This window comes from Poeciliopsis prolifica, unplaced genomic scaffold, assembly GCF_027474105.1.
Source record: "Poeciliopsis prolifica strain line A6 unplaced genomic scaffold, Auburn_PproV2 SCAFFOLD038, whole genome shotgun sequence".
Lineage (NCBI taxonomy): Eukaryota > Metazoa > Chordata > Actinopteri > Cyprinodontiformes > Poeciliidae > Poeciliopsis > Poeciliopsis prolifica.
This window is the reverse complement of record NW_026562413.1, coordinates 5,804,546-5,820,365: the sequence shown is the minus strand read 5'-3', so window position 1 is coordinate 5,820,365 and position 15,820 is coordinate 5,804,546. Positions and strand designations below refer to the sequence as shown.

At 39.8% G+C, this 15,820-nt stretch overlaps 1 protein-coding gene across 3 annotated transcripts; it reads left to right on the top strand.

The window, feature by feature from the left end:
* The first annotated feature begins 2,809 nt into the window (after positions 1–2,809).
* zftraf1 (zinc finger TRAF-type containing 1) lies at positions 2,810–15,486 on the top strand. Of its 3 annotated transcripts, none has more exons than XM_055053787.1 (7): positions 2,811–3,392; positions 3,658–3,954; positions 5,288–5,382; positions 6,720–6,863; positions 9,466–9,677; positions 9,766–9,944; positions 13,641–15,486. In XM_055053787.1, the coding sequence occupies exons 2-7, from the start codon at positions 3,667–3,669 to the stop codon at positions 13,851–13,853; spliced, it is 1,131 nt and encodes a 376-aa protein (XP_054909762.1). In that variant the 5' UTR covers positions 2,811–3,392; positions 3,658–3,666; the 3' UTR covers positions 13,854–15,486. The 3 variants fall into 3 exon arrangements, with proteins under 3 accessions (XP_054909759.1, XP_054909762.1, XP_054909760.1); XM_055053785.1 differs by having other exon boundaries at positions 3,654–3,954; XM_055053784.1 differs by having other exon boundaries at positions 2,810–3,954.
* The last annotated feature ends 334 nt before the right edge of the window (positions 15,487–15,820 follow it).

Here is a 15,820-nt window from a genome sequence, read left to right as displayed (position 1 = left end):
CTGATATACGTGCATACGCCATTTGTCCTGCATTTTGGAACTAATCATGAGATTTTGTGTGATGACTGAGCCTCTGCCCAAACCCTGTGAATGAAGCTTGTAAACAGGAAGTGTTTTATAAGTTGTTTGATTACATTTTAGGTAAATTTCTTACGTATTTTTGTTTATGTTTCTCCGCAAATCATTTTTATCTTTTGTAGATGCGATCTCTACGGCTGATAGCTATTTTTAATTACGTAAAAATATGAGTCTGTACATATATAGTTGGATAATTTGTCTGTTTACGATTTTATGAATTCCCGATCTAAAATGACTAAATTTCACTTTATCATCCTTTATATTTTTTTATCGTAAACTACCCCTTGTATGACTTTAGCGTGATGACATTCATAATGTCTAAATGAATTGTGCAGTAAAGGGTTGTAAACAATGTGGAGGGTTGGAACACACTGAGGACAGTGTGTGACCACATTCAGCTACTGGATAAACTTTCTGTGCATACCTATGGGGGGTACTGGTCCCCTGCCATTCCACACACACCAAATAAGGCCTATCTCTGTCCAATGAGGGCTGGTTAATCCTGTCCCTCCCGATTGCAGACAGCTGACACTCAGACATCCTGCCCCACCCAACCCAAAGGACGTCCACAATCCTGCAACCCCCTTACCCAGGCCAGTCCACATCCGCAACCTTTGTGGCTTCTAAGCTGTATATCTGGGGGCACTGATGGAATGATAGCGCTTATAAATGCCTATGGTCAAGTGTCAGTGCTGTGGGCCATGGGTAATTAAAGCCTCTCTCAAAGATCCTGCTGCTCTGGCTAAATTAGTCAAGCTTACTCAAAAAACACACATTCACAGAATTCATTCAAATCAGCTGAATTTCATAGACTGCAGCAAAAGACCTTTAATGGTGCGAGTCCAGACACCAGAACATAAATGGTGTGATTTGGTTGTCACATGTTTGTAGCTTATTGTTTAAAGTAACAATCCTTCACTAACATTATAAGCAAAATAATAGAATTAGGAGAAATGCTTTCAACTTTTTCACAATGTGCTCATTGGAAAAAAGGTTCTGCTTGTGACTAAACTGTTTTTCCCATCGAATGAGAAATATAATAAGATAATTTTTTGCTTTCTGAAAACAATATTTTGTTGAAATAATTGAGCATATTAGGGATTAGTCTGCTGAAAATTGTTTTATTAATTGTTTTACTTATATATGTGAGATGTAGCCCAGAATGCATATAAACAATAACTAACTTTGAAGCAAAATAATACCGATTTTAAATTGAATGTGTTGAAATGAATGGCTGTTGTGTATTTTATTTTTTCTTGCAAGCTAAGTATTTTTATGAGGTGTTTAATAGCATAAATAAGTCCAAGACATGTTGTTTTAAAATCCTTATTTGTTTGAAGCAAACGACATATTACAGAAACTTCACTGCATGACATGATAGAGTAGCAATGACATCAAAGTTTGACCAGCGCTTCAGAGGAAGAGTGAAATGTCAAATTCCATCACTGAGAGGTATTTTATCCACTTGGGGACAATCCGAGTTTTGTGGCATATCAGGTTTTGATCACCTTTTGACTGCATACCAGATGATGCTCAATGCCCCAAGTCATCTAGCACAACCAAACAGCCCTCTGTCAGCCAATTCACAGCTGTAAGTAAAATACTTTTTCTTTTAAATCCCAAAATAATTTAAAAACCAACAGAACTGCCTTGAAAATGTTATGTCAGAATGTGAATGTTTGACCACTTGATTTGTACTTAAAGAAATATAGTTATAGCATTATTCATTTTATGTAAAAGCAGTATTTTTCGGGCAACCAATAGCTACTTTTATTGTAAAATACCGTTGCAAAGCTAATTGCACAAACTTCCAACCCTTGACTTGTAGTCGCTAGTAAATGTATATTCAAATTGTTCTTGTGTTTGTTTTACAAGAAAGCAGTAGTAACTTACAGACTTGTCAAGAACTGCAATAAATGACCATTGCTTTTGCTCTGCGTGCATTAAATTTATTTTTTGGAACAGCATTTTACTGTTAGCATCAGTTACATTGTTGTTGTTAAGGTTGTTATTAAATAAGAACAAGATATCATTTGTGCTAAATGCATAATATAGTTTTTTGCTTAATGTAAAAGTTGTATTTCCCTGTAGTCAAAGCAAAGGAGGCGTTAAAAACAAAAGAAGAAAAAAAAACCATAGGAGTTTGCACAAGAGTAAAACTAACCAGACAAATTGGATTTACTGTGAAATACTTCATCCTCTGGTGGACAAATCTAAGTGTGCTACTTATCTGGTTTTTGGTGAACTTTTAACTGCTCACCTAATAACCCAAGTCATCTGCCACGACAAAGCCGTCGTGGCAGGCGTTTCAGCAGTTGCACCCAAACTTAGTGTGTATCTATCAAAAATATGAGAATATTATTTGCTTTACTTAAAAACATGATTTTAGGCTGTGTTTGTAAAGGACTGCTACTTTTCATTAGTAGCCCATCTTCTGACAAATTTCACCACAAAATCTTAGCCTAAGCTCTGTGCATTTGTATAAGAGTAGAGATTTTAAACTTAGTTTGTTGAGATTAGGGTTTATGATTGAAAAATTTATTGATTATTTAAATAAACCAGGTAGTGTGATTTGAGATTTTCACAAAAAAAAAACTTAATGAAATTTTTATTAATACAGTTTTGAGACAAGGTAAGTGAGAAAACATTATTGTGTTCTAAGACAGTCAAAATATCCAAAAAAATAACCATGAAGTATTTCACCACAACCTGAAATGCGACAAAGTTCGCATTGTCGCATTTCACGTTTCGGTTACCTTCTCAGCTCAGGCAAAAGATGCTCAGTGCGCATGCGTGTCTCAAGCTCTTTAAATACCCCAAGTCATCTGCCACAACAAAACATTCCTCTGTCAGCCAATTTACGACTGTAGCGTAGAGGCCCCTGCATATGCAGGCGCTGTACATTTACTTTTAAATTTTTCGGCATGGAGCCCAGTGTTACAATTTAGAACCTTCCCGAAAATAGAAAAAAGTAGAACACGGTCAAGTCAGGGAACGGACAGGAGGGGGAAAAACACAAAAACAAAACAAAACAAAGATGGCTGTGTAGCCAGAGAGACAAGTCCCAACAGAACTCTCTCTCCAGCTGTAGTCTCCGACAGGTTCTGTGCGTGGTCGTGGTCCAGTGGACAGACAGACAAGTCGAGAGCCAGCCGGTACCGGAGCAGCAGGCAGGGACGCGGGGGAGAGCAGCCGAACAGGGCCGCTGGCAGGGCACGTCGTTACCTGCTGTCGTTGCGAGTAACGGACAGCTGAGTGAGGCCGAGTTGTTTTTGTTCTGCCTGGGCTCAGGAAAAAGGACTGCTAGCCTCGCTGTAAGTCATCTAAACTAGTCAAAATTTGATTTCCTTAGTAGCTACTATAAAATTTGGCTCATGTTCGCTTTCTTTCTTAAGAATTGGCTTGTTAAAATCAACCTTCCTGTGTGCAGGGCTGTGTTCACAGTGAGCTCGCTTCTGACGCGTTAGCCTAGCTCACGTTAGCTCGACAGGTTGTTAGCTAACCCCGAGCTAACGTCCTAATATTTCTTTCGGCTCAGCCTGGTTCGGGCAGGTACATAACAGGCATTTTTCCAGACAGCCATCGCCAATGTCTTCGCTGGAAGAAAGAGACGTGGGCGTTGCGGTCGCTCCTAGCTCCTCCTCGGCCGGCCTGGGGGTCGGGGCCGTGGGGGCAGCGGTGGAGGCTGTCGCCGCGGTGGTGGCCATGCAGGAGGATGTCGGTATACGGCGAGAGGGGCCCGAGTCTGACCCGGACGAGCCACCCAAAAAGAGGTTGAAAATACCCGAAGGAGAGTCAGGGAAGCTGGAGGAGAGACTGTACTCAGTGCTGTGCTGCACCGTGTGCCTAGACTTGCCCAAGGCGTCTGTGTATCAGGTAAAGGTGGTGCCAATCACAACCAAAGCCCTAATACTTCTTAATTGACTCGCTGTCAAGCATAAAAATAGATTTGCTGGAAAACCCACAATAGAAACTCCCCTCTGTGTCCCAAACCCAACAGTCAACCTGTTGAATGTGTGGGCTTATTTCTGTTATTTTTACCGATACCTGATCTAACAACAGTCTGAAAAAGTGTCCAGGCAGCACATTTCAGCCATGTGGAGGACAGACACACCAGTGGTCAACTCCAGTTTATAATCTAGGATGAATTTTTCTCTGTTCATCCTCAGGAAGTACAACAACCCCATCCTACTTATTACATCTTGGCCTTATTAACTTTCTATATCCCTTCTAGCCCATTAATAACCTCCAACCTTTGTTGAGACCAAATTTCAGACACTCCTGATTTTAGTCAACCTTACAACCGCAAAATCACAGCGTAGAACAGCCATCCTTGTGTTTAATTTGCACACGAGTCATTAACACTGCAAAACATCCACATTTTATATTAAATACATGATTTCTTATTTTTTTGTTAAATCATCCCACAAAAATGTCCATCTTACCTTATCTTCCCCTTTGTTTTATGTCTTTTAAATTGTAGTCTTAAACTGCAACTTTCTAAAAGTATGCATTGTCATTAGTGCAGATTCCAATAAAGTTTTAAATACCCCAAAATAACCTGGATTAAGATGTGTTTTTATCCTTGTATCTAGTAGGGTTTCTTATGGGCAGTAATGATTCTTGCGCTCTCTTTATTAGCAATTTTAAAACGTTTCTGCACTTTTTCTTGATAAAAATTATACACAAGTAGTTGTAGTTGTTGCTTATTGTTTTAAACTAGCATACAATCAAAATATAAATGCTTATAGCTTTTGATCTGAGAGTTTTTGAAAAGATAGTCCAGCAAAATGTTGAAAGATCCAAAATAATAGCCTGTATAAAATAGGTTTGTGTCCTCTTACCCAAACATGAAATGTAATTTCATATCTAAATATGTGTTGTTTATTTACAAAGATCATACTTCTATAATTATAATTTTTTTTCTAATGTACATTTTAAAAACTCAAAGTGCCAAAAAATGGGAACAACAAAAACCTAATAATTTATATACATTTCTGTTTCCTCATTTCTTAAATATCTAAACATAGTATAAATATAATAAAAAATAGATCATTTAAAATTAAACCAGACCATAACAAACTACTTTAACTATTGCAAAAAATGTCCCGCCTGAGTTTTAGATGTTTATTTTTTACTTTTTGGCATCCACTCTGTGTACCATGCAGTGTCTTTTAATCTTTATTAACCCGTCCTGTCTTTTTGTCAGTGTACCAATGGACACCTGATGTGTGCTGGCTGTTTCATTCACCTCTTGGCCGATTCTCGTCTCAAGGAGGAACAGGCCACGTGTCCCAACTGCAGGTAAACCCGCTTCACTGTGGACACACCAGGTTTCACAAAAATACCAGGAGAAAAAACATCAACGCTTCAAAGTCCGTAGATTTTCATTTGATTCTAGTCATAAAACAATCAGGCCAATCTAACTAAAATACCAGCTGACTCTTTCTTGGGGTACTTTTTACTAAACGAGTACTTTTAGTAGAAAGCTCACATAAATAAACATGTGCAGGAAACGTAGTGATCTGTTCATACAGCATGTATAGATCTGCTTTATGTTGCCACATAGTTTTCACATCTTACTGAAAAGCCCCTCCTTGCATTTTGTTTTTCTGTGACTGATTTAGTTTGTCATCTGACCTTTTTGCCATTTTCAGCCTTCAGAGGTTTTGTTGTTTTTGTTGTACCTGATGTTTTCGAGTCCAAGAAGAAGCAGGAAATTTTATCCTGATATCATCGCATACCTTTTCTTTGGATGTTGTGTACCTGCTTTAACAGCCAACGATTTTAACAGATATTTTCTTAATTAGCCCATCATCTGCTGTAAAAGGAAAAAGTAGTTATACGATTCTTTCATATGATTCTTTCACATGATATCTACCAGCAGGTGTTCGTTATTGGGGATTTGTAGTTTAATCCTGTTTATAATTTTATGAGTCAGCTGCCCCACATTAGGATTGGAGCCATATTTAGTAATGCATGGTTTTCAGAAGATGACATGCGATTAAAAATGATAACATTTGTGCATTTTTAAGATTATTTTTCTCCTTAATGCGCCAAAACACTTCAGTACCAAGAGGAAGCAGTAATAAGCAACAGTTGATTACGTGGCTTTTAGGTTGGGACAAGGTTGTAAGAATTGGTATAAATTGAAAGTGTGAATTAACTCAGAGCCTCTGCGCTCCAGTGTTTAAAAAAAAAAAAAAAAAAAGACAGAAATTTGACAAACTTTATTAAATTGCATATGCAGCTTTAAGATCCAGTTTATATGCAAGTGTTAATAAACATCTGGATCATTTTGCCAAACTTACTAAAGACAAAAATATTTTATTTTTGGGGAAAATTTGAGGAAAAAGATCTGAAGCTTATCAATAGCCAAGAAACCATTTTCTTGATCATCACCAGCATATTTTCCGTAGACATTTCTGACTTACCGTGTGCACAGAAGTGAAGATAACTTTACTGTATTCTGTGCTCTACGTCTCGAAGTAAGAATCTGCCTTAGCAGATCTTTTCCGATCCCCAGTGAGCTACCGCCTCTGCAGTGTCCACAAACTTGTATTACCATATTGCCGATTCCACAAATATTATTTATGCCTCTGCGCTGACGTATGAATCATTGTTTTTCTGTGTCCATGTAGGTGTGAGATAAGCAAGAACCTGTGCTGTAGGAACCTCGCAGTGGAGAAGGCTGTCAGCGAGCTGCCGACAGAATGTACCTTTTGCCTAAAGCAGTTCCCCCGCTCCAGCCTGGAGAGACACCAGAAGGAGGAGTGCCAAGACAGGTTCACAGCTTCGTTCAATTCGTCATTAAAAATAACACATGGGAAAAATTAATAACTTTTGCCACAATTAGTTTTCTCTACAAATTATTCTAATTTATGAGCAGCCAGAAACGTTAAATGCCCTGAATCTTCCAGAGGATAATAGGACTGCCAGTATTAATGTGCTGAATAACAGGATGTTGAGAAATATTAACAGTTTCACTTTATTAATATGGTCATTAACGCTTTGTTTTAACTTTTATTTGCTCAAGAGAAGTTGAGGCTGTGTCGTTATCTTTCATGATAAATATGTCTGCTGTCAAGTGGAAGTTTGATAAGTAGATTTTTTTCCGGCTGATAACAAAATGAAAAAAAGAAGCAGAGCTGGGTTTTTCTTATTCTGTGAGAGAGCCTGTGAAACTCTCTCACAGGCTCATTTTTCCCCAGTTTGTTTCTTACATTGAGTCACGAGTCTCGGCTGAGTGCCTTAGTTCAGTTTTTGGTCCAACGTAAACCGTTTTGTCGTGCATATGCAAAAGCTCATTGGAACTCTGTTGTGGTCCAAAGATACAAACTCTTATCGAACCTGTAAACATGGGCACAAGCAAATCAAACAGAGGAAGTGATTCATCTTCTGCATGTGATTTATGGGCTTTTATGGGATCTAAAAATGTCTCATTTGGTGTCTCTGGAACCACAGCAGCACCTCTTGGTCTCTCCCCCTTCATTGCCCAATTATTCTGGTGTGAAAACACCTCTAGCTGATTTTCTTGGGATAGTTTTTTATTCTCTGCATTTGTGCTTTCGTGGTTTGCAGGAATTCTTAAGCTTTAAAACTAACTTTTAACATTTTTTATACCAGGAGGTGAATAACTTAATGTCTTTAAGATCTTGTTCTGCAGTTTCTTTAGATAAGAGTCTGATATGTTGCTTTTCTCTGTTACTTTGGCCTACTTCATACTGTCAGACAGGTTCTATTTAAGAGATTGCTTCATTCTTATAATCAAGTCTGGACTTGGTTTGCAAATTTTTACCATTTCATTTATGATTTAGCAACATGGACAATAAAGTTTTGGACAGGGTTAGGTTGGTTTTCTCCCCCAATACAAGACATTTTTAAATGAAAAATTTTGGTGATTTTATTGCAATTTCAAGTTTATTTGTGTAGCACATTTCAGCAGCAAACAATTTGCATCATAAAAAAAATTCAGTAATTAATTATGAAACAAGCAACAAAAGCAGCATTTTATCAAAATCTTCAAATATTTTCATCAATATCCAGCTATTGTGAATCAAATGCAACTCTAAACATGTGGAGGTTTAGCTTTGATTTAAAGAAACTCAGTGTTTCGGCTGTTTTGCTGTTTTCTGGAAGTTTGTTCCAGATTAGTGGAGTATAGAAACTGAATGCTGCTTGTCTGATGTGAACATTAATTACAAAAAAAGGAACATGGAAGTAAATTGTAAGGAGACAAATTGTGTTTCATGGCATCCAATGCTGACTGTCTGTTTCCCTCAAAAATTCCTTTTGGCCTGTTATATAATTCACTTTTTTATAATGAGTCAATATTCATTTCTCTTACTGTTAAATCACTGTTCTCTGCGATAAAAGTGGCAATAAAAATGTCTGAATTTGTGCTGCAACTTTGTAAAAATGAAGTTCTTATTGTTCGCTGCATTATATGTGATAATAAGACAACACACATAACCAGTTTAGACAGACTCATACAAAGAAAAAGTCAGTTCTTTCAAAGATACAAAAGCATAAGTGACCATTTCTCACTGCAAAGGACGATTGTGTATTTGTGCTGACAGCCAGCGAATCGCAGCCTCCCTGAGTTAAGATGGAAAGAGATGGCGGAGACTCCAAGGAGATGAACCGCTGAAGTGATTACAGAGCACGCATTAGTCACAGGTGATTCTCAGGCTCGCCTGAAATCCTGCGAGGTTGTTTCCATGGCGAAAGATGACCCTGCCGTGACGAGCTGCTGCGTCTGTGGGCATCGTTATGACAGCAGCCGCGGCAGACTCCAGGTGGTTTTCAGTCGGGTCAGACAGAAAATGTGGCTAGCCTCCTGCCAGAACGCAGCGTTCAGGATGTTATTGTCAGAAATACGGCCGTCAGGTTTTTTTTTTTGGACCCTCGGCTCCATATTTAAGTTGCTGTAATTATAACCACAGATTGCACATATTTTTCTCCTGGCTCCGGTTGGATTGTGTAAGACAAAAGTTTTCCGTGAAAGCCAAGAATTATACAATGGTAACTTAAATTAGCTCTGCCTCACTGCCGAGACTAAGTAGTACCTTTCAAATGATTAATACCTCGTTTTAGCTTTAGAGGGGAACAGGTATTTATTAAGATTCACCTTTTATCCATGGCGTAATTGATATGAATCTCTGGGTTTTTCCCTCGGAGGTTGTGCTCTTATCCCAGCACTGCATTCATTTGTTGCAGTTCACTTCCTGGGTTAATTAGTACCTTTCGTACCATTAACTTCCAGTCAGTGCAAGCGACCCATAGTCGTCACACAGCCAACGATCTAATTTAGATGAAGCAGCATCTGCGTTTTGTTTGTATTTTTTATTTTCCTACATTATCTGCTTCTGCATGTCATGTTTCCAGGGTGACGCAGTGCAAGTACAAGAGAATCGGTTGCCCCTGGCAAGGCCCGTTTCACGAGCTGCCGGCGCACGAGAGCGAGTGCTCTCACCCAACCAAGACTGGCACAGAGTTGATGGGAATACTGGGGGAGATGGACCAGAACCACCGCAGAGACATGCAGCTGTACAACAGCATCTTCAGCCTGCTGTGCTACGAGAAGATCGGCTTCACAGGTACAGAATGCCGGTCACGACTTTGGAACTGGTCGCTTCACGCCTTCCAGTACCTTCGCCTCGTTCTGATTCGTCCTCGTCGTTGCAGAGGTGCAGTTCAGACCGTATCGCACAGACGACTTCATCACTCGCCTGTACTACGAAACGCCACGTTTCACTGTTCTCAACCAGACGTGGGTGCTGAAGGCCCGAGTCAACGACTCGGAGCGTAATCCCAATCTGTCCTGCAAGCGGACGCTCTCCTTCCAGCTCATCCTCAAGAGCAAGGTACGGCCTCTTCTCTTCATGTCTGCTTTCACCTTCTACATGACTTCACTGCAGAGGTTTGAGAGATCATCTCAATTAGTCAAATTATTTTACCCTGACAGAAACATACTCCTCTATGAGTGCTCTGGTCAATGATGGAAATCTGCTGCAGAAATCTTGAGTTTTTCTCTCAATAAATGCTTCGAGACGGAAAACCTCTGTCAATGCATTTTCTGCGATGCATTGGTAAAAAGAAATCAGATAAAGGTTAAAGAGCAAATGCTTTGACGTATAAATCTTTGAGTTTCTGTCAGATTGAAACCTGTTGCCCTCTGCGAACTACAGTCCTTAAAATGATATTGGAGATCAACCGAAGTGGGAATAAGCAGCCAGTAAACAACTCTAGCAATTTGCTTGGGCTTCAAACTTTACTCAAATCCACGTTTCTGCAGTCTGGAAAAGTCTAGAGTTTGATTTCGGTATTTTCCAGGCCTGCATAAGTATTTGAAGAAGTCTGAAAGTTGTTTATCTTCCCATTGTGTCCAGCTCACTGTCCAAATCACCAGATGAAAAATAGCCATTCTGACACAGTTACAGAAATATTAATCCATATGCATTGTCATAAATTAAATTTCATAGTTTCAATTCCTCTCTTCCCCTCCTTATTTTAATCCAAAGGCAAAGTAGTGAAAGCTTTGCAAACTTTAGTGTGGAGGAGATGTACAATATGTATCAATATGTGCAATATCCAGTTCTGTAAGATTGATTGGACGCAACATGTGAGCTGTTTATATTTTACGTGCCATGAATTCAGACTCTGCACACCAGTGATGCATTTGGCCATTTGTGTGGACGCTCCCTGCTCTCCATGCTCACGCTGTTTAGAGATTTCAGCGCCGAGTTGCATGAAGAGCAGTGAGCACAATGATGAGAAGTTGAAATCAACATCTGGTGAACTGCAACAGCTGTGCTCCAAAGTTCATCAATTATGTTGCCTTTGTTTTCCTGATCATGCCCTGTAGGAAAAACCTAATTTTAACGTTCTATAACCAAAGTTTATTCATTTATTTGCTTGTTAAATTAATTTCACTCTGGGATGAATGAAGTATTTTAGTAGTGTGATGGACCGTTGTTTAATGCATTGTAATAGTTGGTAGCCAGTTTTACACAAGCTGGAATGTGAACTTCATGCTTTTAGAAAAAAAAAAAAACAAGAGCGGGAAAATGCTGAAAAACAGAAACAAACTTGGAGGAGGTGAGTCAGTTTATTCATCTAATTTAAGAAGCGGAGGAATCTCCCCGGAGATCGCGTTCACTTGTTTCACACTCCCTGCCGTGTCGGCCACCCGAGACCTGGAGACGAGTGCCGGCTCGCTGCCTCTTCCGGCAGGGAACCACGGAGCGATTCATTCTCAGAGCTGCCTAATGTGGGTGTGTCCCCACAGCCGCCTTTCTCCTTCATTAGACACACAAGGCACTGAGAAATGGCCTCAGCTTCTCCACGAGCCTTGAAATGGCTCCACTCCTGAGGGAGGAAATAATAACCACGCTTCCCGAGAGAGAGCAACGCTTCATGGTTTGGTGTTCAAAGAAAAAAAGTTCAAAAAGTTAAGACTCATTGATGGTTTTCAGAATTACCCCTGGCTTTCTGAGGAAATCTGCTCTTTAGATCAAGTGTTGCGTTATTTTCCCCATATTCCATATTTGAAACTTGGATTTCACCAGAAAGCCTCATGACAGCAGCATGTGGCTCCTTAATTAAGCTGGACATCCCCAGATTAAGCAGCTGACCTAACCCACAGATATTAGCTAAATGAGATTAGCAGCAATAAACAATGCAGCTCATCGGTTCAGATGCCAGCCTCAGATTTCAGTTTGCTCATGTTAACAAAGCACCTCAGAATAAGTTTTATACTTAAATTCATTTGCTAATTAGTAAGCAGATAATTGTGCAACATATGGTCATGAAATTAGTCAATTTCTAATGTTTATAAGGCTTTAGAGTCTTAACTTTGTGTCTTTAAAATGTCTGAGGTGGCAGAAATACACGCCAAGAAAAATAGGATGAAGAGGATTTGATGGATGGATGGATGGATGGATGGATGGATGGATGGATGGATGGATGGATGGATGGATGGATGGATGGATGGATGGATGGATGGATGGATGGATGGATGGATGGATGGATGGATGGATGGATGGATAGATAGATAGATAGATAGATAGATAGATAGATAGATAGATAGATAGATAGATAGATAGATAGATAGATAGATAGATAGATAGATAGATAGATAGATAGATAGATAGATAGATAGATAGATAGATAGATAGATAGATAGATAGATAGATAGATAGATAGATAGATAGATAGATAGATAGATAGATAGATAGATAGATAGATAGATAGATAGATAGATAGATAGATAGATAGATAGATAGATATGTAACACATCTTCATTTCTAGGAAACACAAATATTATTTACATATTTAACTTGAACAACTCCAGTTCAAAAGCAATAAACTAAAACCCAGTCCAATCCACCTCCCTCCAGTCAGGCACCGGTTCCTTGTTGGCGCCGCCATGGCAGTGCGTGACCAGGTGACCTCGACTTCCTTGGCAAGATGGATGAAAACAGCAGCACATTTTTGTCATGTTTTTTGTTTGTTTTTTAAATATGCTGTTTCTAAACAGTTTCTAAATAGAGGTCAGCTGGACTTCAGTCACCCTGGAGTCAAAACCTCGGTGACATTTGGCTGCAATTGAAGCTGCACATAAAGCACAATATCCCTAATTTATTGTTATTGCAAATAGAGCTGTAACGATTAATCAGATTAGTTGCGATTAATCGATTATTAAAATAATGGTCAGCTAATTTAGGAATTAATTAATTGTTAAGAGTTTGTAGACTCAAAAAAGGCCATTTGGTTATTAAAACAGCATATTCAGAGTCACAATTAAGCCAAAACTGTATGAAGAAAAAAATAAAATAATCATTTAAGATAAAAAAAAAAATACCTTTTGTCTGTAAATATGTTTAGCCAAAACCCAAGTAGTGTAGTTTCAGCTCCATCTGGTTCATATTGTCTAAGGGAATGTTATGGTGTTGCATTTTAGGCAATAAAATGTTTACTTTCTTATTTATTTTAAAAAAAAAAGACTCAAGTTATTTGCATATTTTACTGTATTTCCAAGGCTTACGTGGTTAAATAAAATAAAAAACTATAATGTTGGCTTTTATCACAGGGTATTTTATTACTAAAATAATCGGTAGTTTCGGCCCTAATTGCAGTACAACTGAACACAGTAAATCAAAAATATACTTGTAGTGCAGCAACTATGGTATAATTATATAATAACACAACATTCAGATTCTTTAATGCAATTAAAATATTTGCTGATGTTAAAAACAGAAGAAAATATTTCAAGGAGAGCATTTTGATGTCTTGGTCAACGAATTAATGCTATAAACTTTGAATTTCACTGCCAGATTAGCAAATGTAATCAGGTGAAACGTTTCCATCTGCGTGTTTTCCGAATGTTTATATATATAGAGAGAGAGAGAGAAAGAGAGAGCGAGCGACAGCAGCTGTTTCCAAGTTGACTTTCTTGACTCTTGAAGGCATTTGGTTGCCCTGGATTTCATCTCAGGGTGTCAAAGTAAAAGGGGGCCGATTCCAAAATCAAAGTGCTCTTTGCTTTTTGTTGCACGCAGGTGAACTCTGCCCTGGAGTGCTCCTTCCTGCTGCTGAAGGGGCCGTACGACGACGTGCGGATCAAGCCGGTCATCTACCACCACTCCTTCAGCAACGACACCAACGAGACCGAATACGTCCCTCTGCCCATCTCCGACTCGGTGGAGTGCAACAAACTGCTGGCCGCCAAAAACATCAACCTGCGCCTGTTCATCTTCCAAGTCCAAAAATAAAGACCTCTAGAGGAGGAAGGCGAGGAGGGGGAGGAGTGATGGAACGGATGAAGGAGTGCATTGATTGAAGGCCAGCGTCAAAGAGAAGACGTGATAATTAAAGAGAGACGCCACTGAACCATTGATACCTCTTAACACACGCACACACACACACACACGCTAATCACAACACGCATAATAACGCTGTTTTTACACAATAGTGAGCTGGTTTCCTCCAGAAAGCTGTGAGTTGCTGTGAAGACGAGACTGGAGGGATGAAACCTGGGGAATTGGAGGATGGAAGCGGCGGCGGTGGGCGTGTGGTACCTGTGGTACGTGACAGACGATTCGCTTCGGACGCCCGCAGACGAAGGAGCGCGCGTGTGTGTGTGCGCGCCTTGTTGAATGTTTGCGAACAAAAAGAAAAGAAGGAAAAAAAACCAACCAACCAAGATGAAGCGACGATCCACAGCGTGCGTTCGGATGTCTGCTGGCACGTGGACACGACCCAAAGACGGGCGATGATGTGAAAATAGAGTGACTGACTCTGCTCAGCTGTTATTTGGAGGTGTGAATGAGGGTCGAAGGGGGCAGATGTGTGTTTTATCTCCCCGCCTTCCTCTGCACACCAGGTTTTTTATTTTTTATTTTTTCTCCCTTTCAACACCTTCCCTGTCGTTTTGGCATCTGCTAAGCGACTGCAGCGCTGCACCGTCGCCACCCCTTCCTTCCACCCTTCAAGGGGAGAGACGGCAGCGCAGCGTTTTAGTTCCTCCTTATTCCTCCTGCAGTGGTTACACTAACAGCCTCTTCTGTTCTCTTAGCCCTGAATATTTAAGTATCTGTGATTATTATTTTTTTCTTCTTGATTGAATGTTGAGTTTGTGAGTGTGTGTGTGTGTGGGTGTGGGTGTGTGTGGGTGTGGGTGTGTGTGTGGGTGTGTGTGCGTGGGTGTGTGTGTGAATGTGTGCGTGTGTGTCAACAGATCACAGCTGTGACGTTGTGCAGGATGGAACCAGCCAGGCTGGACCACAACCAAAACATTCAGGGGCTTCACTGTGTCACTTGCTTTCTGGTAACTGAACAGGCTGTGTGTTTATATTTATTTCAGCTGTTTTACATGAAGCATTTTACTTTTTTTTTTTTCTTCTTTTTTTTAAAAAAATGCTTTCTTAGCAATTACTTTTTTAAAAGCTGTTTTTGATTTTTGTTTTTAACACCTTTGAGGAAATCAAAGCTAGTTTAATCGCTCCTTGGATAACAAATTTTTATCTAATTATGTTAATCTAGCTTTTTTGTGATTTGTGTTTTTTTTTTTTTTTTTTTGTGTCCTCCTAAATTTAATATGGTTTTTACCACAAAGTAACTGAACCACAGAAGAAGAGTTTGGATGAAGCAGTGCGTATGGGTGCGGTGGGATGGTTCCAGAGGCGTTTGACCTGACTACAGACTCATCTTGATGTTAGACAGACCTGAACGAAGCGAGATGATGTTACTCATGTAGATTCTACTGTAAAAGCAGGCAGATCTCTCTCCTCCCGACCTCTGCTTCCTGTATTTCTGTGTTTTTGATGCTTCGTCTCTATGCCGGTGGACTCACTCATCTCACTTTGGCTGTACATGTGCCTTTTATTAAAGATGATGGAACCTGCACAGCTGTCTCCGCGTGTGTGTGTGTATGTGTGTGTGCGTGCGCGTGTGTGTGTGCGAGCGGCGGCTCGAATGTTGGCCAAAAATAGGCTCAACTCTGACAAACCCACCGGCCTGTATAAATTATGCATTCTGCGCCGCAGTTATGAAATCCTAAATTTAATTTTGAAGGGCTCGTGTGGGTGATGGATATGTTTCATTGGATTTGAAGCGGAGATTATGAATCACGCAGGGAACAAAATGAATTACGCAGCGTTTGAAACAATAGCGCATCAGGATTCGTCGCTCGGTTGACAGAGAGCGCGGGTTTATTGCGGCAGAGCAAAACGAAGCTTGC

Excerpts from the sequence above, each read along its gene's own strand:
- zftraf1 (XM_055053784.1), top strand. The coding sequence starts at position 3,667 with ATGTCTTCGCTGGAAGAAAGAGACGTGGGCGTTGCGGTCGCTCCTAGC. Across the intron at positions 5,383-6,719 it reads GCCACGTGTCCCAACTGCAG|GTGTGAGATAAGCAAGAACC; the intron begins GTAAACCCGCTT and ends GTGTCCATGTAG. Across the intron at positions 6,864-9,465 it reads AAGGAGGAGTGCCAAGACAG|GGTGACGCAGTGCAAGTACA; the intron begins GTTCACAGCTTC and ends TCATGTTTCCAG.